Source organism: Capricornis sumatraensis, chromosome 15, assembly GCF_032405125.1.
Source record: "Capricornis sumatraensis isolate serow.1 chromosome 15, serow.2, whole genome shotgun sequence".
Lineage (NCBI taxonomy): Eukaryota > Metazoa > Chordata > Mammalia > Artiodactyla > Bovidae > Capricornis > Capricornis sumatraensis.
Genome location: NC_091083.1, coordinates 50,836,647 through 50,863,521, shown reverse-complemented (window position 1 = coordinate 50,863,521; position 26,875 = coordinate 50,836,647). Strand labels below are relative to the sequence as shown.

The 26,875-nt window shown below is 37.7% G+C and overlaps 1 protein-coding gene across 1 annotated transcript in view; it reads left to right on the top strand.

Annotated features, from left to right (window-relative positions):
- Nucleotides 1-26,217, top strand: part of GPCPD1 (glycerophosphocholine phosphodiesterase 1) — a 62,956-nt gene extending 36,739 nt beyond the window's left edge. The window contains exons 11-19 of the mRNA XM_068986989.1: nucleotides 166-258; nucleotides 4,676-4,753; nucleotides 7,397-7,436; nucleotides 9,664-9,725; nucleotides 12,179-12,244; nucleotides 13,730-13,866; nucleotides 16,513-16,648; nucleotides 17,057-17,217; nucleotides 22,881-26,217. Of these exons, the coding sequence (XP_068843090.1) occupies nucleotides 166-258; nucleotides 4,676-4,753; nucleotides 7,397-7,436; nucleotides 9,664-9,725; nucleotides 12,179-12,244; nucleotides 13,730-13,866; nucleotides 16,513-16,648; nucleotides 17,057-17,217; nucleotides 22,881-23,070 (963 nt within the window). The 3' untranslated portion in view covers nucleotides 23,071-26,217. The remainder of the gene's footprint in view (nucleotides 1-165; nucleotides 259-4,675; nucleotides 4,754-7,396; nucleotides 7,437-9,663; nucleotides 9,726-12,178; nucleotides 12,245-13,729; nucleotides 13,867-16,512; nucleotides 16,649-17,056; nucleotides 17,218-22,880) is intronic.
- Nucleotides 26,218-26,875: the final 658 nt, after the last annotated feature.

The window sequence follows — 26,875 nt, the reverse complement described above, 5'->3', positions numbered from 1 at the left end:
CTTTTAGAAAAAGCTTGAAGTATAGCATTAAATAATTCTTGAGGAAGTTTATGTGTGTATAGATAGGTCTATACTTTTACAGTGAATAATACATTTGTTATATTCTTAGAGTTTTAGATGTATTGTGGGCTAGATAATATTTTTCAATTTTTTTTTTCCTCTCAGGGTGCAGCCTTTGTAGAATTTGATGTACATCTTTCAAAAGATTTTGTGCCTGTGGTGTATCATGATCTGACTTGTTGTTTGACTATGAAAAAGGTATGTAGAAATTCCTTTAATTCTTACAGTTAGACAAAAGTTTAAAAATTAGCAAGTTTTATATATACATGCCATTATACATAAGAGACTTGAGCGTCTGTAGATTTGGTATCCATGAGATGTCCTGGAACCAATCCCCAGCAGACACTGATGTATGTCTGCTCAGTTGCTTTAGTCATGTCTGACTCTTTACAACCCTGTGGACTGTAGCCTGCCAGGCTTCTCTGTTCATGGGATTCTCCAGGCAAGAATACTGGAATGGGTGGCCATGCCCTCCTCCAGGGGATCTTCCTGACCCAGGGAGGAAACCCACATCTCCTGGCATTTTCTTTAAAACTGTGATGGGTATCATTTTCAGTTGAGTTGATCTGAAGTTAAGACTGAGAAAACTGGAGAACTACATGGGAAAGAATGAAGTTAGAACATTCTCTAACACCATATAGAAGAATAAACTCAGGGCTTCCCTGTGACTCAGTGGTGAAGAATCCATCTGCCAGTGTGGGAGACACAGGTTTGATCCCTGATACAGGAATATCCCACTTGCTGTGGAGCAGTTAAGCCCATGTGCTACCAAGCCTGTGCTCTAGAGCCTGGAAGCCACAACTACTGAACTGAAGTCTTCGTGCCCTTGATTCACGCTCTGCATCAAGAAAAGCTGTCGCTAACCACAACTAAAGAAAAGCCCATGCAGCAACAAAGACTCAACACAGCCCAAAATAAATACAATTATTAAAAAAAATCCAAAAACCCTCAAAGTGGATTAAAAACCTAAATGTAAGACCAGACAGTATAAAGCTTAGAGGAAACAGGCAGAATACTCTTTGATATAAATTGCATCAATATTTTTTTGGATCTGTCTCCTAGAGTAATGCAAATAAAAAACAAAGGGGATCTAATTACTCTGAAGCTTTTGCACAACAAACAAAACAACCTACTGACTGGGAGAAAATATTTGCAAATGATGCTACTGACAGTGGATTAATTTCTAAAATATACAAACAGCTCCTATAATTCAATAAATGGGCTGAAGACCTGAATATACATTTCTCCAAAGAAGACATACAGGTGGCTAATGGGCACGTGAAAAGATACTCAGTATTACTGTTAGAGAAATGCAGATCCAAGCTATAGTGAAGTACCACCTCTTACTGCTCAGAATGGCCATTATCAGAAAGTTGAGAAATAATAAATACTGGAGAGAGGGTATGGAGAAAAAGGAACCCTCCTGCACTGTTGATGGGAATAATTTGGTGCAGCCACAATGGAGAACAGTATGGAGATTCCTCAAAAAACGAAGTAAGTCTATATGATCCTGCAATACCACTCTTGGGATTTCCAGAGAAAATTATAATTTGAAAAAAAAACATGCACCTTAATGTTTATTGCAGCAGTATTTAGAGTATCTCACACATGGCAGCATCCTGAATGTCCATCAGCAGATGAATGGATACAGATGAATGTGTGAAGATACATACATGTACAGTGGAATACTACTCAGCCATAAAAAAATTTAATAGCACTTAGAGTGACATGAATGGACCTAGAGATTATCATACTAAGTGAAGTAAGTCAGGAAATGAAAGACAAATACCATATGATATCACTTACATGGAATCTAAAATATAATACAAATGAACTTACAAAATAGAGACTTAGAAAATAAAATTATGGTTACCAAAGGGGGAAAGGGATTATTTCATATAAATTTGGAGTTTGAGATTAGCAGATACAAACTGCAATATATAAAATAAATAAACAACATGGTCCTACTGTATATCACAGGGAACAGTATCTTAATTCAGTATCTTATAATCTGTAATGGAAAAGACTAGATATATCTATTTTTTTATATATATATATGTTTGTGTAACTGAATCACTGCTGTACACCTGAAACTGATAAAACATTGTAGATTAACTAACATGTACCAGACGCTGCATCAGTTCAGTTCAGAGCAATACACTTAAGATATACAGTTAGTTCAGTTCAGTCGCTCAGTCGTGTCCGACTCTTTGCGACCCCGTGAATTGCAGCACGCCAGGCCTCCCTGTCCATCACCAACTCCCGGAGTTCACTCAAACTCAGGTCCATCGAGTCAGTGATGCCATCCAGCCATCTCATCCTCTTTCGTGCCTTTTCCCTCCTGCCCCCAATCCCTCCCAGCATCAGAGTCTTTTCCAATGAGTCAACTCTTCGCATGAGGTGGCCAAAGTACTGGAGTTTCAGCTTCAGCATCATTCCTTCCAAAGAAATCCCAGGGCTGATGTCCTTCAGAATGGACTCGTTGGATCTCCTTGCAGTCCAAGGGACTCTCAAGAGTCTTCTCCAACACCACAGTTCAAACTCATCAATTCTTTGGCGCTCAGCTTTCTTCACAGTCCAACTCTCACATCCATACATGACCACTGGAAAAACCATAGCCTTGACTAGACGGACCTTAATCGGCGAAGTAATGTCTCTGCTTTTGAATATGCTGTCTAGGTTGGTCATAACTTTTCTTCTAAGGAGTAAGCATCTTTTAATTTCATGGCTGCAGTCACCATCTGCAGTGATTTTGGAGCCCCCCAAAATAAAGTCTGACACTATTTCCACTGTTTCCCCATCTGTTTCCCATGAAGTGATGGTACCGGATGTCATGATCTTAGTTTTCTGAATGTTGAGCTACATAATGTAGTGTAAATCTGTGACAAGGCACCTGACTCTGCCTGCTGGTGGATTCTATTATAATCAGTCATATGAGTTTGGATTATTTTCATTTATAGAAATGGATCCTTCCCTTTTTGTGAAATGGTGTTAGGAGAAGGAAGGAGATGCACCTATTTATTTAAATCATCTGTTGTTGGGGATCACCATGCTGCATGGCTTGGGGACTCTTGCTTCCCTTACTAAGGATTGAACCCAGTCCCTCAGCAGTGAGAGTGCTGAGTACTAACCACTGGATCGCCAGGGAATTCCCAGGATGCACCTATTTACATGAAAGACGGAGAATTAGACTTGGGACAGGTTGTTTTTGCTGTGCGGGAAATGTTAATGCAAAGTGAAACAAAAACGGATGGAATGGTGAAGGAACTCACTAACCAAGATTGAGATTAGTGACTTTAGCTGTAATTTCTTAAACTCCGTGAGGGTTAATTGAAGAGTTTAACTGACCCCTCATTTTTACCAGACTTTAATTGTTCTTTGATTGAATCTGAGTTAATTGCAGAATGAAAACAATAAATTGTTTATTTTTTTAGTAGTCATTTTTAAGTTGGTATTTTCCTTATAAAACCAATTGATGTTCATTTATTTTTATATACCAGTATTTTTTATATACCAGTATTTTTTATACCAATAGTTCAGAAGATTATGAAGTGGATCTTCAGTGGTGGTCCAGTGGTTAAGAATTTCTGCCTGCCAGTGCAGGGGATTAGTGTTCAATCCCTGGTTCAGGAAGATTCCACATGCTATGGGGCAACTAAACCCACTTGCCACAGCTACTGAGCCTACTGGCCACAACTATGAAGCCTGTGCTCCCAGAGCCTGTGCTCTGCCATAAGAGAAGCCACAGCAGTGAGAAGCCTGAGCACTGCAAGAAAGCCTGCACTTGCCACAACTAGAGAAAGCCTGGGCGTAGCAATGAGGACCCAGTGCAGCCAAAAATAATAAACAAATAAAATTTTAAAAAGTAAAAAGATTATGAAATGAAACATTAATCTTCCTTTTTCTCCTTGGTCATACTCTCTTCTCTACTTGGCAGTTTCTTGTGTATCCTTCTAGAAAAACTTACATAGTCTCATACTATATGTACTTGATGTGAAAATGAATAGAGATACACTGGATTTTAATTTGTTTGTTGAACTGATGATTTACTGGTGGTGCATTAACTCGTTTCCTTAAGATAGAAGTGCCTGAATAGTGTGACTTTTGATTTATTAAAATCTAATAAAACAGATTTGCTTATTGTGAAAGCATCTATAATCAATTTTTTCATCACAATTGATTTCTGTTGTTGTTTTTAACCAAACTTCAGTTTAAAAGATTTTGAAATGTTTAGAACTTGACAGAAACTAATCCATACTTGGATCATGCTTGCCTGTTGATTTCCTAGTCATGTAGCATGGATATATGTCAAATGTATACAGCCTGGCAGGAAACAGGAGAAATTACTGATCTATGGCTTGGTTCTCAGTGTGTCTTCAGTGCTACAGCTTCTTCCTAGCTGTTTTTTTCTTCACTAAAAAAAAATGTTTTTACCTACATTAAAAACGAAAAAGCCAGAATTTAAGAGCTGGAAGGTAGTGTTAGGTAGAAAGAGCTCCCCTTCGTGGGCTCACTGTGACCACCAAACAATTACTCTTATCAGAAAATTGAGACATAGGGACTGTCTAGAGTAAATATTCAGTAATAACTTATGGCCCCATTTTCTTCTTTTTAGAAATTTGACGCTGATCCAGTTGAATTATTTGAAATTCCAGTGAAAGAGTTAACATTTGACCAACTCCAGTTGTTAAAGGTAATAATAGTGTGAAATGTTAGTTAATCTTTTTGACTTTACATTAAGCATTTAGTTTTAGCTCTATTTGTATTTGTCTATATATACTAATGTTCTCTTTGTCCATGGGGATGACTATATATACAGCATGTGTAGAGTCTATGCTTTGGTTTTCTGTTCTATTAGGAAGAATGAGTTTGTGCTCATCCGTCACCTTTAACAGTTTCCATGGATCCCATCGGTTTTTGCTTTCATGAAGGAGACTGGGCTATAAGTCTTTGTAGGCCATAGGGACTAGCTATAATCTTAAGTAGTCTCTGGTCTGCTTTCAGTTTACTTCAGTTCAGTCTCTCAGTTGTGTCCGACACTTTGCAACCCCATGAATTACAGCAGGCCAGGCTTCCCTGTCCATCACCAACTCCCAGAGTTCACTCAAAGTCAGGTCCATCGAATTGGTGATGCCATCAAGCCATCTCATCCTCTGTCGTCCCTTTCTCCTCCTGCCCCCAATCCCTCCCAGCATCAGGGTCTTTTCCAATGAGTCAGTTCTTTGCATGAGGTGGCCAAAGAGTTTCAGCATTAGCATCAGTCTTTCCAATGAACACCTGGGACTGATCTCCTTTAGGATGAACTGGTTGGATCTCCTTGCAGTCCAAGGGACTCTCAAGAGTCTTCTCCAACACCACAGTTCAAAAGCATCAGTTCTTCGGCACTCAGCTTTCTTCACAGTCCAGCTATCACATCCATACGTGACCACTGGAAAAACCATAGCCTTGACTAGACGGACCTTTGTTGGCAAAGTAATGTCTCTGCTTTTGAATATGCTATCTAGATTGGTCATAACTTTCCCTCCAAGGAGTAAGCGTGTTTTAATTTCATGGCTGCAGTCACCATCTGCAGTGATTTTGGAGCCCCCCAAAATAAAGTCTGACACTGTTTCCACTGTTTCCCCATCTATTTCACATGAAGCTATGGGACCAGATGCCATGATCTTAGTTCTCTGAATCTTGTGTTTTTAAGCCAGCATTTTCACTCTCCTCTTTCACTTTCATCAAGAGGCTTTTTAGTTCCTCTTCACTTTCTGCCATAACAGTGGTGTCATCTGCATATCTGAGGTTGTTGATATTTCTCCTGGCAATCTTGATTCCAGCTTGTGCTTCTTCCAGCCCAGCGTTTCTCATGATGTACTCTGCATATAAGTTAAATAAGCAGGGTGACAATATACAGCCTTGACGTACTCCTTTTCCTATTTGGAACCAGTCTGTTGTTCCATGTCGAGTTCTAACTGTTGCTTCCTGACCTGCATACGGATTTCTCAAGAGGCAGGTCAGGTGGTCTGGTATTCCCATCTCTTTCAGAATTTTCCGCAGTTTATTGTGCTCCACACAGTCAAAGACTTTGGCATAGTCAGTAAAGCAGAAATAGATGTTTTTCTGGAACTCTCTTGCTTTTTCCATGATCCAGCAGATGCTGACAATTTGATCTCTGGTTCCTCTGCCTTTTCTAAAACCAGCTTCTCCATCTGAAAGTTCACGGTTCACGTATTGTTGAAGCCTGGCTTGGAGAATTTTGAGCATTACTTTACTAGTGTGTGAGATGAGTGCAATTGTGCGGTAGTTTGAGCATTCTCTGGCATTGCCTTTCTTTGGGATTGGAATGAAAACTGACTTTTTCCAGTCCTGTGGCCACTGCCGAGTTTTCCCAATTTGCTGGCATATTGAGTGCAGCACTTTCACAGCATCATCTTTCAAGATTTGAAATAGCTCAACTGGAATTCCATCACCTCCACTTGCTTTGTTCATAGTGATGTTTTCTAAGGCCCACTTGACTTCACATACCAGGATGTCTGGCTCTAGGTGAGTGATCACACCATCGTGATTATCCGGGTCATGAAGATCTTTTTTGTACAGTTCTTCTGTGTCTTTTTGCCACCTCTTCTTAATATCGTCTGCTTCTGTTAGGTCCAGACCATTTCTGTCCTTTATCGAGCCCATCTTTGCATGAAATGTTCCCTTGGTATCTCTAATTTTCTTGAAGAGATCTCTAGTCTTTCCCATTCTGTTGTTTTCCTCTATTTCTTTGCATTGATCGCTGAAGAAGGCTTTCTTATCTCTACTTGGTATTCTTCGGAACTCTGCATTCAGATACTTCTATCTTTCCTTTTTTCCTTTACTTTTTCACTTCTCTTCTTTTCACAGCTATTTGTAAGGCCTCCCCAGACAGCCATTTTGCTTTTTTGCATTTCTTTTGCTGGTCTGCTTTAGCTCTTCTTATTTCATACTTGACCTTCTATGCTATTGTTGATTTTTATACTTATTCTTAAGATCCTTCTCTATTTTATTGATACCATATAATTTTATATGATGATCCTTCTGTTCTCATTAGATACCTTAAATGCTTGTTTGAGTGTAAACAGTTTCCTAAGCTATTGATTTATATATTCTCCTCTCCTTGGTTATTTGATCATGATCTTTTGTATATGTATGTAAATATAAAATGTATACACTGATAAGGGCTTATTCTTATTAAAATAATAATTCTACATTTTATGTTTTTTCTAACTAGCTAGCTTTTCAAGCTATAGTTCTGTTAGCCATACTGTCAGAATTTAAGGCCTTTTTTTAATGATTGCATTTTGTGTGTGTGTGTGTGTGTGTTTTCCAGCTCACTCATGTGACTGCATTGAAATCTAAAGATCTGAAAGGTATGTACCAATATGAAAACATTGTTTTCATTTCATGATTAGCATAATGAATTTTCTTATCCATTTTAATGTACTCTTTGTGACCTTAATATAATACTTAGTTATATAAATGTAATGTTATAGATGCAAAGGCTTTACATATAATACTTGTCAAATGCGTATGTGTCATGTGTACAGAAAGCATGATTTTTTACTTTTATGAGTTTTCTTAGCCTGATGATCAAACATCTTTATTATTTTGTAGCTACCAATCTTTCCACACAGTCTTAAGCATTACAGAGGACAAGAGTGTATCAAATATAGAATCTAGCCCTATATAGTTACGTGAACTAGCGCTAGCATTTATCAGCTATGATCTCCATCTTTGTGTTTAACCATTACGTGCTTCACTTTCCTCAATGGATTATAAAGTCCCTTTGTAATTCCACTTTGCTTTCTGCCCCCGTAGAACTTAATACTGTATGGCATTCATCTTAGCCTCAATATGTCCTTGTTTAACCCTTTATTTTTGCACACGTTGTATCTCTTCCACCAGAATGTAAACCTCTCAAGGGTGTGAAAATAGTTTTATATTCCCTGAAAAATTTATAATAAGTGGTTATAGTAGGTATTCATTAAATGTTCATCTGCAGTTAGGATAACAGGATAGTTGTAATGCCTTTATAAAGACATTGTGAGGTGCCCAAAACCCCAGAGCATAAATATGACTTTGAAAGCTTGTAAATGTTTCATAACTATTATAGTAAAATGAATTTACTTTTAAGTTATTTTACTGGAAAATTTTATGACTTAGTTTTTGAATTTCCATTGCACAGGATTAGTTACTTGTTGGTTTTGTTTTACTTTTTGTTTATTGGGGAGGTTTAAATCTTGATAGAAAAATTTTTTCTCTAGGAAAAAGTTCTGTGTACCTTGACATAATTGATTTTGGATTAAATGATATGCTAACAAAGACATAATGGTACCTGTAGAGTCTCTTAATTTTAAGTTGGTATTTCAAGTAGAAGTATTAGCAGGACTCACTTCAGTTCAGTTCATTCTCTCAGTTGTGTCCGACACTTTGCAACCCCATGAATCACAGCACGCCAGGCCTCCCTGTCCATCACCAACTCCCGGAGTTCACTCATACTCATGTCCATCCAGTTGGTGATGCCATGCAATCATCTCATCCTCTGTCTTCCCCTTCTCCTCCTGCCCCCAATCCCTCCTAGCATCAGAGTCTTTTCCAGTGAGTCAACTCTTCGCATGAGGTGGCCAAAGTACTAGAGTTTCAGCTTTAGCATCAGTTCTTCCAATGAACACCCAGGATTGATCTCCTTTAGGATGAACTGGTTGGATCTCCTTGCAGTCCAAGGGACTCTCAGGAGACTTCTCCAACACCACAGTTCAAAAGCATCAATTTTCAGAGTCCAACTCTCACATCCATACATGACCACTGGAAAAACCATAGCCTTGACTAGACAGATGTTGTTGGCGAAGTAATATCTCTGCTTTTCAATATGCTCCCTGGGTTGGTCATAACTTTTCTTCCAAGGAGTAAGCATGTTTTAATTTCATGGCTGCAGTCACCATCTGCAGTGATTTTGGAGCCCCCCAAAATAAAGTCTGAGACTGTTTCCACTGTTTCCCCGTCTATTTCCCATGAAGTGATAGGACCGGATGCCATGATCTTCGTTTTCTGAATGTTGAGCTTTAAGCCAACATTTTCACTTTCCTCTTTCACTTTCATCAAGAGGCTTTTTAATTCCTCTTCACTTTCTGCCATAAGGGTGGCAGAACTTTTTTCCATCATCCATTGGATGTTGGCAATTTGATCTCTGGTTCCTCTGCCTTTCTAAAACCAGCTTGAACATCTGGAAGTTTGCAGTTCATGTATTGCTGAAGCCCGGCTTGGAGAATTTTGAGCATTATTTTATATAGCCCTTAATCTAAATGAGATATAAAAAATAATTGCTTGCAACTTCTTTTTATAAAGTATAATTTTTATAAGAAAATAATGACTGTTGAGGTCATACACTTAGATGTTCCTACTAAATGCTGTAAAGTCGTCTTCATAAACCCTTCATTTTGAAAATGGGGGTTTTATTGGTTGAAATTACTAAATACAGGAGCCTTCAAAATACTGTATGTGAAAGGATCTCATAACTACTTCCTTAAAGAATTTAGGGGAAGGTCTTAGTGATCAAGTGGCATTAATCTACTGAGTTTTTATAATTTAAAATTTCAGAATCTATGGTTGAAGAAGAAAATTCCTTTTCTGAAAATCAGCCATTTCCTTCTCTTAAGATGGTAAGTTCTTTACTTAGGGTAATGCTATCATTAATTCTTTTATATCTGAATAATTTATTTTGGTCTTTTAAATGGGCACTAAAAAGGCTGTGTAATGTAAACTAATGTTTGATGCTTTTTAGAGAAGATACATTTGTCTATTTGTGTACCTCTTTTTAATGAGAAACTGATTTGCTCAGATGAATAAATTTCCTACCTCAATGGATAAATTTGGAGAACAGAAAATTCACTTATTTCTGTATATAAACAGAGAGGAAAGGGCATGGAAAAGGGGGTGCAGAGGGCAGTGTGACGATGGGAGAGGCATTTTTACAAAATTTAAGGCTGGACTCTGGCTTTTAGAGAGAAATTCTCCAACCAAAGAATATAGGTACCCTGGCTACTTAAAATGAGATACAGATTTCAAGAATTCACTCTGAAAAAGTGTAACAAAAATTCACATGAAGATTTAAAACTAGACGCAGTTCATAGAGGAATTCCTTTGCCAGGCAGGTCATATACCCTCTTTGATCGTGCTGAATCTCCTTTTGTTCTTGTTGGCTCCCTTTCCTAATTTTCCTGTTTTCCACTGTATTTCAGGTGATGTGTCAACTACAGTAGTTTTCTTAGGCAAAAAATAGGTAATAACCTGTTTATCATGGTTATTTACCCTCTAAAAAGGATGCTACAAAAAAACCCTATAATAGTCATTGTCCTAGCGCCTTTGGAGAAGGCATTGGCACCCCACTCCAGTACTCTTGCCTGGAAAATCCCATGGATGGAGGAGCCTGGAAGGCTGCAGTCCATGGGGTCGCTGAGTTGGACACCAATGAGCAACTTCACTTTCACTTTTCACATTCATGCATTGGAGAAGGAAATGGCACCCCATTCCAGTGTTCTTGCCTGGAGAATCCCAGGGACGGGGGAGCCTGGTTGGCTGCCATCTATGGGGTCGCACAGAGTCAGACACGACTGAAGCGACTTAGCAGCAGCAGCACCAGTAGTTCCTTTAGGTCATGGTTTGAATAATTTTTCAGATATTTATGAAGCCTAGCTAAGTCATTCCTTCTAGCCCAAAATTCTGAAATCATTTGGTTCTTAGAAATTTCATGATTTCTGGACATGATTTCATAGAATAGAAAAACAGATTTTTAAAAAATTGTGTTTCAGAGGATTGTCCTTTTCTGATTGTGCATTAGTCCAGTAAAAATATGGCAGATATATTAAGTAAGGCTAAACATATCAGAGAACAAAGTAATAAACCCCACAGGAGATTGAGTACAGCTTGTTTTAGGTATTGTACTTTTCATGCTGCTGGTTAATGCAGACCAGGGCTATATCCAAGGTCACCAGAATTCTGGGCTATATTCTTATTCTGTTAGCATTCTTTTACTTGCTATTATAAAATTAAATACCATATATACTATCCATGTTGTTTCTAAAGTTTGAAATAAATTGTTCTAAATTAATTTTCTGCTTTAGCATGCTTGAGTATTTGACAAAACAAATTGGTGTTTGAATAAACAAACCAGCTGCTTGTAGGCTAGTAAACAAGCTTCATATTTTATTTTATTTTATTTTTTAAAAAATTTGGCTGTGCTGGGTTTTCATTGCATCCCATGGGCTTTCTCAAATTGCACCACAGGGGCATTTCATTGAGGTATGCAGGCTTCTCTAATAACTGTGGAGCATGCAGGCTCAATAGTTCTCTCGTTGCTCCATGGCATGTAGGAAGTTAGTTTCCTGACCAGCAATCGCACCCAGATTGGAAGGCGGATTCTTAACCGATGGACCACGAGGGAAGTCTCAAGCTTCATATTTTAGATTATATTTTCTAATTATGCCAGGCCAAGTGGTATTACTGCATAGTGTCTAGATAATTTAGCTAGATTGGTACTCTGTTATTTATATAGATAAAGACTTTTTTATTTATGAGCATCTTTAACTTTGGAGATAACATCTTTCCAGGGAGTTATCACTGTGGTACAAGTTAAGTATCATCACCTTCAAAACAAAGCTAGAAATTATGTTCTTTTGTATAACTATATCTTCGTAGATTGACATGCCTGGATGTGATTCAGAAAATATGACAGATGTCTTTTTAAATTCATGAAGCTGCTTGTCTGTTATTATTGCTCAGTTTAGTTGTTCAGTACTAATGGTGAAAAGGATTTTAGGTTAGGATCATCTCAATGGTTAGTAGTAATCAATTATCACATGCTAAAGACCACTGTCTTTGCTATTTAATTTGTTTTTACTTTCTTATTCAATTTAATCATTAACCAGGTTGTGAGTTTGAGTATAAGAAAAGATAGTGGTTTTTACCAACAACACAAAGCGCTTTATCCTTAGTAGTGATATGTTTTCTTACAGATTGCTTTCTGTAATAAATTTGTTTCTTTTTTTTTTCCTTCTTCTACCATTCATCTCACCAAAAACGAAACAAAATTTACCACCAACAAACACAACTCTAGGTTTTAGAATCTTTGCCAGAAGATGTAGGGTTTAACATAGAAATTAAATGGATCTGCCAACAAAGGGTAAGCCATTCTCCATGTGACCCATTCTTCTTTACTCCCTCTCATTTCTTTAAATGCATTGATTCTTGTCTGTTTGTTATAGTGGAATAAGTGAAACTGAAATCTTATGGCTTCTTCCAGCAGGCACAGTGCTTGTTAGACCTTTTAAATAAAGCATGATTTACACTTATTTGAGTTCTTAAAAGTTATGGAGTGGGCAGCCTTTCCCATCTCCAGGGGATCTTCCCAACCTCGGGACTGAACCCAGGTCTCCCGGATTGCAGGCAGATTCTTTACCAGCTGAGCTACCAGGGAAGCCCAAGAAAACTGGAGTGGGTAGCCTATCCCTTCTCCAGGGGATCTTCCTGACCCAGGAATCAAACTGTGATCTTCTGCATTGGAGGTGGATTCTTTACCAACTGAGCTATCAGTTATGACGAAGCCCAGTTATTACATTATATTAGAAAATCCAGTTTACATGCCTCTCATGCGCACAGTAATATGGACAATTTCTGGGACTTGTAAAAGGAACAGGGAGAAATCTAACCAGTCAGAACTTTGTAAATGGTTAGTTTTTGTTTTTTTACCCCCATCTCAATATTTACCTTAAATAATTGTCTAAGCAGTTTTCTGTTTAGTGGCAGTAGCTAGTAGTAATTAGGGAAAGAAATTTCTGCACACGTGTCTAAAATTTAGTCATTCTTTTGTTCAGTAAAGAATTATTTATTGAACAGCTGCTACTGTGCTTAAATGGTGAAAAAGAGCCTTGACTTTGTGGAGCCTAGTAGTGTTCTACTCCAGGAAAACAACTAACTCTTGGATGTATCAGATGGGGCTGCATGCTAAGAGTGCTGGTTGGGGTGGGGAGACATTGGAAGTAGTTAATCCAGGCAATCTTGGTATTTGTTTCGGACAGAATGATCAAAACTGTCCTGAAAGCATGTCTTTTACATCACTATTTATGATAAGCTGGTCCTGGCTAACATGTTTTTCTTAGTACTTGATTTTTAGTTTTCAGAGCTTTTAGAATAACTGTAATGACTAATATTTTAAATTTTTAGTATTTGGGTATCAACAGGGCTCTTAGTATTTTACCTATATTTAGAAAATTAGTTTTTGAGGGTACTTAATGTGCCTAAGACTCAAGAATGAGATTTTTAACTGGTAATTCTTAATTACCAGAGATTTTTGGCTAGTGAGTTAACAAATAAAGTGGAGTCTTTTTGTCCACTTACAGTTTATGAAAATTATATAAAAATATATTAAAGTCACAGCAGATTTCAGATTTCTAGAATTTTAGCTTTTATTTTGTTAAACTTCATTAAAGCAAAAGTCAATTGGTATTATAATCACTTTGTATGAAAGCATCTATACCTAATTATAATAATTCACATAGGCCTTTGCTTTCCTTATCTGTAAAATACTAGTTGGACTATTCTCAAGAATTTTTCTTAGTACTGTGATTCTAGGGTATTTAATGACTTTTGTTTTCCTATTCTTCCATAGGATGGAATGTGGGATGGTAACTTATCAACATATTTTGACATGAATCTGTTTTTGGATATAATTTTAAAAACTGTTTTAGAAAATTCTGGGAAGAGGAGAATAGTATTTTCTTCATTTGATGCAGATATTTGCACAATGTAAGTAGTTTTCTTCTCCTATATACTTATTTCTCCTATATACTTAGACTATAACTAGGATTTAGAGTAGTTTTACTGCAATAGGAGGTGAGGAAGTTTTCAGCCTTCACCTTTGATTTGTTTTCTGTATTGCATTTTATATATTCTCTACATGAACTCCTTATTACCAAATTCAGAATTAAATTGAAGAAAGTAGGGAAAACTGCTAGACCATTCAGGTATGACCTAAATCAAATCCCTTATGATTATACAGTGGAAGTGAGAAATAGATTTAAGGGACTAGATCTGATAGATAAGAGTGCCTGATGAACTATGGAATGAGGTTCGTGACATTGTACAGGAGCCAGGGATCAAGACCATCCTCATAGAAAAGAAATGCAAAAAAGCAAAATGGCTGTCTGGGGAGGCCTTACAAATAGCTGTGAAAAGAAGAGAAGTGAAAAAGTAAAGGAAAAAAGGAAAGATAGAAGTATCTGAATGCAGAGTTCCGAAGAATACCAAGTAGAGATAAGAAAGCCTTCTTCAGCGATCAATGCAAAGAAATAGAGGAAAACAACAGAATGGGAAAGACTAGAGATCTCTTCAAGAAAATTAGAGATACCAAGGGAACATTTCATGCAAAGATGGGCTCGATAAAGGACAGAAATGGTCTGGACCTAACAGAAGCAGACGATATTAAGAAGAGGTGGCAAAAAGACACAGAAGAACTGTACAAAAAAGATCTTCACGACCCGGATAATCATGATGGTGTGATCACTCACCTAGAGCCAGACATCCTGGTATGTGAAGTCAAGTGGGCCTTAGAAAACATCACTACGAACAAAGCTAGTGGAGGTGATGGAATTCCAGTTGAGCTATTTCAAATCTTGAAAGATGATGCTGTGAAAGTGCTGCACTCAATCTGCCAGCGAATTGGGAAAACTCAGCAGTGGCCACAGGACTGGAAAAGGTCAGTTTTCATTCCAATCCCAAAGAAAGGCAATGCCAAAGAATGCTCAAACTACCACACAATTGCACTCATCTCACACACTAGTAAAGGAATGCTCAAAATTCTCCAAGCCAGGCTTCGGCAATATGTGAACCGTGAACTTCCAGATGGAGAAGCTGGTTTTAGAAAAGGCAGAGGAACCAGAGATCAAATTGTCAGCATCCACTGGATCATGGAAAAAGCAAGAGAGTTCCAGAAAAACATCTATTTCTGCTTTATTGACTATGCCAAAGCCTTTGACTGTGTGGATCACAATAAACTGGAAAATTCTGAAAGAGATGGGAATACCAGACCACCTGACCTGCCTCTTGAGAAATCTGTATGCAGGTCAGGAAGCAACAGTTAGAACTCGACATGGAACAACAGACTGGTTCCAAATAGGAAAAGGAGTACGTCAAGGCTGTATATTGTCACCCTGCTTATTTAACTTATATGCAGAGTACATCATGAGAAATGCTGGACTAGAAGAAACACAAGCTGGAATCAAGATTGCCGGGAGAAATATCAATAACCTCAGGTATGCAGATGACACCACCCTTATGGCGGAACGTGAAGAGGAACTAAACAGCCTCTTGATGAAAGTGAAAGAGGAGAGTGAAAAAGTTGGGTTAAAGCTCAACATTCAGAAAACGAATATCATGGCATCTGGTCCCATCACTTTATGGCAAATAGATGGGGAAATAGTGGAAACAGTGTCAGACTTTATTTTGGGGGGCTCCAAAATCACTGTAGATGGTGACTGCAGCCATGAAATTAAAAGACGCTTACTCCTTGGAAGAAAAGTTATGACCAACCTAGATAGCATATTCAAAAGCAGTACATTACTTTGCCGACTAAGGTCTGTCTAGTCAAGGCTATGGTTTTTCCTGTGGTCATGTATGGATGTGAGAGTTAGACTGTGAAAAAGGCTGAGCACCGAAGAATTGATGCGTTTGAGCTGTGGTGTTGGAGAAGACTCTTGAGAGTCCCTTGGACTGCAAGGAGATCCAAGTATTCCATTCTGAGACTGCAAGGAGATCCAGCTAGTCCATTCTTAAGGATATCAGCCTTGGGATTTCTTTGAAAGGAATGATGCTAAAGCTGAAACTCCAGTACTTTGGCCACCTCATGTGAAGAGTTGACTCATTGGAAAAGACTGATACTGGGAGGGATTGGGGGCAGGAGGAGAAGGGGACGACCGAGGATGAGATGGCTGGATGGCATCACTGACTCGATGGCCGTGAGTCTGAGTGAACTCCAGGAGTTGGTGATGGATAGGGAGGCCTGGCGTGCTGCGATTCATGGGGTCACAAAGAGTCCGACACTACTGAGCGACTGAACTGAACTGAGATGTCTTGTACACCACTGGGTTGAAGTACCTCACACCCTGTGTTTCATTTTACAGACATATGAAATCCTCCTTATGGAATTGTAATCCTTCAGGGTTTTTTATTTTGGCCCATTTATGAGAGCATTTTAACTCTTTTATAGAATAATTTAATTTTTTCTTTTCTTTTTTTTAACTTACAGGCAATATATGTTAATGTTTGTTATACTTCTGTAACGAGTATGCCTTTAATTTCTTTTTGTTTATATTTTTAGTATTTTCTCAAATTTGAAAGCAATATGTTATGGTTATCTGCCCAGTGAAAAATATTTTTTAAATTGTCTTTTTTTAGGGTTCGGCAAAAGCAGAACAAATATCCCATATTATTTTTGACTCAGGGGAAATCTGATATTTACCCTGAACTCATGGACCTCAGATCTCGGACAACTCCCATTGCAATGAGCTTTGCACAATTTGAAAATCTACTGGTAAGCTATGCTTGAATTTTTTAATATTTAGTTTTTGAAAAATGTTTTAGAGTTATAGTAAAATTATACATTACTTTAACGTCTGAGTGGTTAGTTTTGACTTATGTATAATGAGCAGATAGCTCTACGTGAAATGAGAATATTAAATTACAGACTGAAAAGTAGTTAAATGACCGCTACTGACAAAAATTTTTTTGCAGGCCTTGGTTAAGTATGTTTTGTAGTTCAGTGTTCTGAGTGGGTTTTATGAATCATCTAAACTTGTTTGATTTATTAAATTGTAAGAAAACATGCTAATGTTTTCCTTCCCTGTCCATTCTACTTTACAGAATACTAATATAGAGTATGACCATTTTAATTTGTAGTTAATGTTACTTTTTCATTAGTAACTTATTTTTCATCTTTTAGGGGATAAATGCACATACTGAAGACCTACTCAGAAATCCGTCCTATATTCAAGAAGCAAAAGCTAAGGGACTGGTCATATTCTGCTGGGGCGATGATACCAATGATCCTGAAAACAGAAAGAAATTAAAGGAATTTGGAGTTAATGGTCTAATTTATGATAGGTATTTGTTTTTTATGAAAAATTTTCATGGATTGTTAGAAGAGGAAAAGTAGTATAATTATTTTAACATTTATTTGTCAGTGAAATTTTTTCAAACTTTGGAGTATACCACAGTCACTTGGGAAGTTTGTTAAAAATTCAGATTGCTCACTAACCTAGAAGATATATTGACTCATCTTGTAGTTGGAGGTGGCTGTTTGCCCTAAACCTGTTCTCTGTCTGTATGAACTTTCTTGGTGGTCTCATCCAGTTCTGTGGCTTTTCATACTTTGTACATCCCCAAATATCCTCCATGAGGGCAAGGCTTTACCTGTTTTGTACACTTTGGTATTGCCAGTTTTTGGAACAATACAGTAGCTTAAATAATTTGTTTTTAAATAAATTTGCTGGTTGTTTAAAATGTAAGTCTGAGATCTCTGAGAGATGAAAAGGTTGTTCAGTGTAAAAAAATCTGGGGTTAGAAGGTTTACTCTGCCGAGGGGGTTTAGTGGGCTTACTAATACTTGAGCAGCATCAAGTAAGTGATAAAATTTGTTACCAGACCTGCTTTAAAAAAATACAGTCCTTGGATTTAGTTCATATTACTGTTTGTTCTAAAAAGTTATATTGCTTGCTTAATAAAGCTTTCCCCACCCCCGCTATTTGTCTGTATTAGTGTTGTCTTACTACAACCCGGATAATGCCTGCCTTTTAAAGTATTGGCTAATATTTCTTTAAGCTGCATAATTCATGATTCTTTCTGTTAGATGTTTCCATCTAATTAAAGGAAAATTAAAAATTTTAAGTTGTAATATGATGGAAGTCTTTAGCAAATTTTGAGGGAATATTTCTTTGAGGAGGAGGAGGAAGGAATGATTGCAAACATTTTCAGGTAAGAAAAGTATATTGTGAGATTATATCATGTACAGCTGTTATAGAGTATAGAAATTTTAGTCAGATCCTTCATCTAAAGGGCCCTACTTGGTTGTAGCAAACACTGGCCTTGCATGGAAAACAGGAAGATACTGTGCGATATATATAAAAAGCCAAAACAGTGAGTGCTGTTGGCACAGGGTCAACAAAAATAATTTTAAAGAGGAAGCAAGAGATAGATTTGAGCATGGGTGGTGGTGGTGAAATTTGCTGTGACAGATTTTGCATTTTAGGCAGAGGTGGGAGCAGGCACCAGGGCAGGACTGTGTTGAGGGTGTGTGTGGAGGATGTTTAGGCGACCCAGCACTGGGCTTCTGCTTGGGCCCAATGAGAGGTGAGATGTGGACTGGGTTAGAGTCAGTTTTTATTATTCTTGGAAGTTTTTTCTTCTTTTTTTAAAGAATATTAGTCAAAGTATTTTTTTTTTTTTAGTCAAAGTATTACATGTATATTTATAATCAACCATACTTATATATATGAACTACATATATATATGTCTTCTGTGTGTGTGTGTGTGTGTGTGTGTATGTACGTATTTCAAATAGTTCAAGACTAATAATAAAAACTTAACAGTCCTGGGAATTCCCTCGTACTCTATGGTTAGAAGTTAGTGCTTTCATTGCCAATGGCTTAAGTTCAGTTCCTGGTTGGGCAGCTAAGATCCTGCAAGCAATGAGGTGCAACCAAGAAAAACCTAGCAATCTTTCCTATCTCTTTCATTGTCCCTGAGTTCCTGTGTAAATTTTTTTTAAACTGTTTCTTATGGTATTTAAGGTGCTTATTGCTGTTATTTTTTCATTATCAATTTTAGACATATTGAAGATCTAAATGATTAAGAATCTTTGTTTCATTTTACATGGGGGGAAATTGTGATGTGTTTTTAATTTGTCAAAACCAGTTCTAATTTTACAAAGTCATTAATACAGATTTTAGATTTAATCATGGTTTTGTGATGTATTATCTTATATAAGCTGCTATGCTTAATTTACTGATATTTGGAATTTCTGCATTTGTAGTAATGACGAAAATGGCCTTTAATTTACCTTTATCAAATGATTGTCTAATTTTGACATGAGGATAATACTTGCCTCATATAGTAAATTGAGCAATGTTTCCTCTTTGTATACTGTCTGCTCAAATTATTTAAAATAATTCAGTAACAGAACCCACATTTAAAGAACATTATTATTAGATATGAACTCCCTTGTGTGCCCCTCTCTAATTATATTCCCTTACCCCCTCCCTCAGATATAACTGATTATCAGGTTATTCTCAAAATTTTTTAAATTCTTAATAGCAGCAGACAATATAACATTTAGTTTTTCATGGCTTTAAACTTTATTTGTACTCTTTCCCTACTTGTTACATTCTTAAAGTCAACCCATTTGTTGCATGTTATGATATGTTTCTCTTCATGGCTCTATGATTCTACCACAGTTTATTCTACTATTAGAGAATGTTGAGGTGGTTGCCAAAGTTTGGTGTTACACTGTTTGTTGTAAATATTGTTGACCAGGTTATGTGTATAAGTTTCTTTAGGGGAATGACTTACTTAAACCTGTTGACCCCAAACCCAGTTTTAAATGCATTTTACATAGCAACCTAGTTCACATGTAGATATTTAATCTACAAGTGCGTACCTGAAACTATTGCTGTTGCTGCTGCAAAGTCGCTTCAGTCGTGTCCGACTCTGTGCGACCCCATAGACGGCAGCCCACCAGGCTCCCCCGTCCCTGGGATTTTCCAGGCAAGAGTACTGGAGTGGTGTGCCATTGCCTTCTCCGACCTGAAACTATTAAATGAGTTAAAAAGATAATGGTCCCTGAGTATTTATGTATGTGTGCTTTTTAAATGATTGTGCCATTGGCTTGCACCTTTTCTATGCTAGTTTTAACTTTCTGGATTAATTTTGTGACCCGCTGGGTCTCTAGCTCAGCATCAGGCATTTGTCTGTGGATTAGGCATTGGAAGTACACTAGGAATATGGGCACGTGGAGCGGGCTGTTCTGTGCTTGTTCTGTGCTCACTGGAGCCTCCTAAGAGTTCTCAGGAGTAGGCCAGCCCAAAATAAACCTGTCAAGTAGAGTGGAAACTGAATCAACAAATGTTAAATGGTTCAGGGCATTCTGTAGGTTTCAAAGCTACAGGGGCTCTTTTGAGTGCTAGCCCACAGCAAGCCTGTCCATCCAGTCCGTCTTCTTCAGTAATATTGCTTGACTCCTTTTGGGTACAACTGCCATGCTGAGCAACAGTTCTTAGGTCAGAGCTCCTGCTTCCTGTAGTCCAGATCTTTTTCTCTCTCGCTTTACTGTCGTTTGTATCGAACATATAGTTCAGTATCTTCTTGAGAAAGGAGGATGGAAAGTCTGAAAACTTGGATGTCTGGAAATGGCTGGGCATGAAATTCCATGTTAGAAATCATTTTTTTAGACTTTTAATAGCATTTCTCCATTATCTTCACAATTCCATTGTGCTGTTAAGAAATGTGAAACCATGTTGATTCCTACCCTCACATGTGATTTGTTTGTTTTCCTGAAGTCTGGAGAATCTTCACTTTTGTCTCTAGTGTTCTAAATTTTCAGAAAGATGGTCTTGTGGGTCTGCTATGCACTTGGTATCCCTTTTGTTTTTCTTTATAGAAATCCTTTCATTTGTATATTACATACTCTTCGACCAGATTTAAATTCTTAGCCTTTTTCCTATTTTATATCTTTGTCTTTTTGTTCTACTTTCAGAGATTTCCTCAACCTTGTGTCCGCGGATCCTGTTGAGTTTTTCGTATCGGCTGTTGTGCTTTTAATTTTCAAGAACTGTCTTTTTTCCTCTGAATGCTCTTTTTTCTATATGTATTTAAAAAATTCTGTTCTCATTTGATGAAATTACTATTTATCTGAAATCATTAAGGATCACTTAGAAAAATTTTTTTTTCTTCTCTTTTGCTCACTATCTTACATGTTAGAAGCTTTCCTCAGATATTTAGAAATCCTTGGTTAAGGAATTGGAATCTAAAAAGCTTGTTGGAAACTCTTGAGTATATGAATATGGCTTGTGAAATATCATTATGCAGTAATCTGTGTGACCCCTTTGGTCATACATCTATCATTAGATTAAAAACTTTGCTTTTTGATTGGTCAGATTGCTCATAGAAGACTGTAATATTTTGTACTTAGAGGATACAAGTCTGGCTGCTCAGTTTCTTGGAGTCAAGTGAGGAAAGAGAGATGGGTGAAGTAGGGCAGGTCTCTGTGTTTAGAATTTGTTGTATTTGTACCGTCTCTAATTTCCCTGATGCTGATGGCTATTTCATAAAATGTCTCAGACTCTTCTCATGTAGTCTTCTCCCTCATTCAACCTGGACCAAGTAGGGCAGGGGCAGCCTCCACAGCAGGGAGTTAAATGGAAGGGGGAACCACTTGCTGCTGCTCAACCTTCACCCCATCCTCCCATCTTTGAGCCCCTTCCTCCCCCCACCCAGTTCTGGAGGAGTTTGGGCTACTTTTAATGCACCCTTTTCATTTTTTCAACTACTAGCTTGTGGTTTGGACTTTGCTATTCTGCTAATTGAAGTACTTTATTACTTACCCATCTGTTTTCAAGCTTCCAAAATTTTGTTGCTGTGTCTCTTTGTTTTTTCTCATATTTAGTGAATTTTCTCTCAATACCCTTATTTTATTTCTAACAGGATATAGGGTATGAACTTAGATGCTTGTATTCAGTCTGATATCTTGATCCAGAGATCACTTTTCATTATTTTATACATGCCTTTAATTCTTTGTGTTAGAATAGTGAAATATTTCATAAAATCAATACTTGAAAAATCTTGTTTTAAGAAAATTCTCCCTATTCTGATGCCATAGTAGTTTCCCAGGTGGCGCAGTGGTAGAGAATCCACCTGCCAATGCAAGAGACGCAGGAGATTCGGGTTCAGTCCCTGGGTTGGGAAGATCCCCTGGAGGACAGTATTCTTGCTTGGAAAATCCCATGGACAGAGGAGCCTGGCAGGCTACAGTCCATGGTGTTGCAGAGAGTCTGAGCACTGCTGAGTGGCTTGATGTCATAAAGAGTTAGTGCCTCATGTAAATTGTCTGGTTTTTTACATTTAAACAATGAAAGGCCTGCCTTACTGTGCTGGTGGGCAATGCTAGTACCATTATTGTCACTTGGGGCTCTCAACTCTAGATACATCTGTTAGTACTACATAGCTTTAGCATAATTTTCACACTGCTGAGTCTTTTTTTTTTTTTTTTAATTTAATCTTAATGTTTTGGCTGCATCATGTGGCATGTGGGATCTTAGTTCCCCAGTCAGGGCTGGAACCCATGTACCCTGCAGTGGAAATGTGGGTCCTTAACTGCAGAACTGCCAGGGAAGTCCAGAGCAGTCCTTTTCATCTTGATCTTTAGTTGCTTGAAGTCAGAATCAGGTATGAATTCCAACTCTACCTTGTAGTAACTTCCCATCTGTCAGATAAGGCATTGCTGATTGGAGAAAAGATACTTGAAGAATCACTAGTAAGCTACAGATTTCATTTTCTGATTCAATTTATAATCAGCTCTTTTGCTTCAGGGTTGCAAAAAGGCAGTGAGTAGACTGGAAGAAGAGAAATGTTTTAAATAAAACTGATGCTTATATCTTTTAAAGAAAAAATTAAAAGACTTTGTAGTATAGGTGTTCTAGGCATTCTGTAGGTTGTGAGATCCTAAGTAAGCCATAAAATTACCTATTTTATGTTTTGTGTTTGTCTCATCATAGGATATATGATTGGATGCCTGAACAGCCAAATATATTCCAAGTGGAGCAGTTGGAACGCCTGAAGCAAGAATTACCAGAGCTTAAGAGCTGTTTGTGTCCTACTGTTAGCCGCTTTGTTCCCTCATCTTTGTGTGGGGAGCCTGACATTCTTGTGGATGCCAATGGCATTGATAATGTGGAGAGTGCTTAGTGATTACTGGGTGGAGACCATTTGGGGCATGCACCGCTATTCTGGGTATTCACTTTTCATCACTAAGCACTGTTTATGCCTTTTAGGTTTTCAGTCCAATGAAGCAATAATGAAGTATTTTCTATTTCATTGCGGTTCTTGCTAGAATTTCAAGTATGCTATTTAAATCACTTGGCCAGGTATAATTACCAGTCAGTCTTTTTACAATGAGAATATTTATTTGTTGGTAAATACTTTAAATATGTAAATGGATATTAAACATGGATTTTGGAATTAGCTATATAAATATCTCATATTTACACTTACTACAGCTTTTTATTTGATCAGGTCAGAAATACTTAGCACTCAGAAGACCATGACTATGCATAATTATACCTGACCATGGGAAAAATAAGTACCTCAAATGCATGTATTTGCACTGGTGATTCCAACTGCACAAACCTTTGTGCCATCTGTGTGTATAATGTATTTTTCACATGAATTGACATGCACACCATTTTCATTCAGTATGAACCTTGAGGCTGCTGCCATTTTCCCATTTAACCAAACCAATACCTGTGTAAATAGCCTAAAGGTGATCCTTGAAAACTTGTTTCATAAATCTTGCAGAAGTTATTTTGCATAAATATTAAAATTCCAAAAAGCTGCAGGGTAACTTAATGTACAAAATATTACAAGTATGGATTGCAGACTTCATACAATAGATAATAATGTATAAATTCTATTGAATGCATGCTTTCTGTTTTAAGCATGAGACTACATGTTTACTGTAAGTCCTTGCATCTGTGGTGCTAGGTGAGTGTGAGAAGGTGTCAAGGACTGAAAAAATATTTTGTTGCCTAAAAAAAAAGGAAAAAAAAGTTGTCTGTAGGCATGTTAAATATGCTTAAGTGTGTCTCTCACTACCTATTACATACCATTGCTTTGTGGATTTGTTTTATGTATGTGTGTGTTGTACAGTAGATAAAACCCTGTGCAGAAAATAAATGTCCTGAATTCTCATTGGTATTCTTTATTGGTTAATGAATCTCATGCATGTAATTTATTTAGAAATGTAGAAGATTCTACTGTATGTGTATGCGTATTATTAGGATTATAAAAAGGTTTCTTTCATTAGAAGCAGATTGTTTTGGCATAACTAACTTATGAGTGAATGTTAAATAAAATACACAGATTTATTTTCTTCATTATAAAATGAAATTTCAAGATGTTACTTGTGTAGAATTGGTCCTTTACTATTATTATGAGATACTGGAATTTAGTGTCCAACCTGAAAGGATGGCTTATTTGCATACAGCTTTTACTCCATGTAGGCAGTTTATTCATTACTGATATGATTTGGTAGTAGCTGAGAACCTAAAACTTGGGTTGTATGTTGTATGTTTACTTTTTTAAGCTGAGTAATGCAGTTTTGGTCAGATCTTAATTGTGTGAAGATAGGCTTTAAAATCCTATGGTACTGTTTGTAACACTGATATTTAATGGAAAATAGTTTAGGAAATAGAGTTTTCTGCAGGGATTTTATATACTTTTCTCATGTTGAAAGAGATTTTGCAACACTTTGTGTGGAAATTAACTTGGTGTGAATTAGGCACTTTTAGAAAACTTCTGAAAAAGAATTACTTTTTTTGATCTACAGACCTGGTATAATACAGTTACCATTACTTTATGATAACTTGATTAGCCATATGTGTATTTCTAGTCCTGTTTGTTTGCTCCTCCCCTGTGCCTTTTAGTTCCAGCTCCATTTTGAAGACTTGCAGATCATGAATGGAAAGAAGAACAACAGGAAAGGAAGTGATGTAGGGGTCAGTTTCCTCAACAGTACAATTTGCTGAGTAGAGCTTACAGCCGCCGCTTGTGACAAGGACAGAACCTCACTGCTCACTTTCTCCTGTCTCTTTCTGACCTTATAAACACCAGGGTTAGTAGATGATTAACTCATAGCTAGCAGTAGCTTCCCTTTTTATAGGACTAAGTCCTGGCTTCCATATCACCAGCTGTTGCCCCATATACTCTGCTCTAGCTACACTGTGCCTGTGTTGGGCCCTCGCCATGCCGTACTCCCACACTGCTCCCTGTCTGTAGCCATGTGCCTTGCCTGGAAGCCTTTTCTGCCCCTGATACTTTCTCCCTGCTCACACTCATTTCTCCTTTAGCCCTTCATCGACCTCTCTGCTGCACCCTTGCCAAAACTTAGGAAGGGATAAATCCCCCTTTTTTTACTCCATGGCTGAATGTTCATTCCTTGATCATGTCATGCATCACGGTACATTCTTGGTAGACACAGTTAATGTTTGCCTCACCACGCTGCAGGCTCTTCAAGGGTAGGGACATTGTTTTACAAATTTTTATTTCCATAATGCATGGGGACATAGTAGAAAAGAAGTGTTGGAGTTTTGAGGATAATATAATTTGTATCAAATGTACTTTTGAGTTAAGAGATTTAATTTACTAAGAATGTAAACTTTGAGTTGGTTTACATTTTGGCAGTGAGTTGGTTTACATTTTGGCAGTTGGAATAGTTTATTAATGTCAATTTAAAATGTAGAAGTATAATGTTAAATTATTTTTTATATTTTTTTGGAAATTGAGTGAAATGTTTGATAAAGTGCTGCCATTGTTCTTTGATTTTTTTCCATTATCTGGAATTATGTACTGTAACTGAATGTAAATATGAGGAACACACTTGTTCATTCCTGTGTCAGTGGTGCCTGAGGGCTGCCACCGCCACCTGTTTACCTCTCTCCCATTGCTCCTTGTGACATTTGTCTTTCTTCTCCCCTCCGAAGCCCATACTTAGGCCTACCTCAGCACCGCTTTCCTTGACTTCCTTCTGCGTTCAGCTCAGGTGCCACCTCCTCAAAAACCATTCCTCTGCTTTTGATCAGAATCATGATGCAAACAAGTACAGCCAGCCTCTAAATCTCACACTTTTGCAGCTGGGGTGGTAAACCCAGACAAATTAACTGACTTACTGGGTCAGGACTACAACTGGGCTTTATGACTCCTAGTCCCATGTTCTTGGACAATGCTGCCCTCTGAAGTTCTGTGGCGTTTGTTAGCATATGCTTTCTTGTAGTCCCACTTTTTATGTGCCTGTTCTATTTCCCTTACAAGATTGTAAGCCCCTTAAGGGCAAGGACCTCTTTGCGTTTCTAGCACTACATAGTGTTCTATACTTAGATATGAACTAGATGAATAAATGGTGGAGACTACAATCCTAGTTTCCTAACTCAGATTGTTTCACAGTATACATATGTTTTTGTATGGTGTGCAACCATGTTGTCTGGAGTGTGTGTGCACGCGTGTGCATGTATGTTGGCATATTTAAACACAGAGTTCTCACTCCACCCACAGTTTCTTGGGGTCACTTAGTTTATGGGCTACCATAACTAATTTTCTCCTCCGTGCTGAATGAGGACAGTCATGGGAATGAGTGGCAGATAAGGTAGTTTTCTCCCAGGCCTGCCCCTTTCTAGGGCAGTACACCTATATCCTGCAGTGGGTGGCTGAATCAGGTACTGCCTTGGGTAGGACTTGCATGACCTGTGGGGCCAGTGCTCATGAGTCTTGAGGGACCATCATTAACCTTTGTTCCTTGACTCTCCACACCCTGACTGTGCACACACATACATTATCACTGGCTTGGTACTCTAGGTTGACAGTGGAGTTCTATTCATTTAGATTTGAATACAAATGATTTACTCTGTTTTAGGTTTGGATCATGTACTTTTGGGGTAGAGAGAATGTATACATACTAGAAGTAATGTAGTATTTGGTGTTCATGAGTGGAAATGTATCA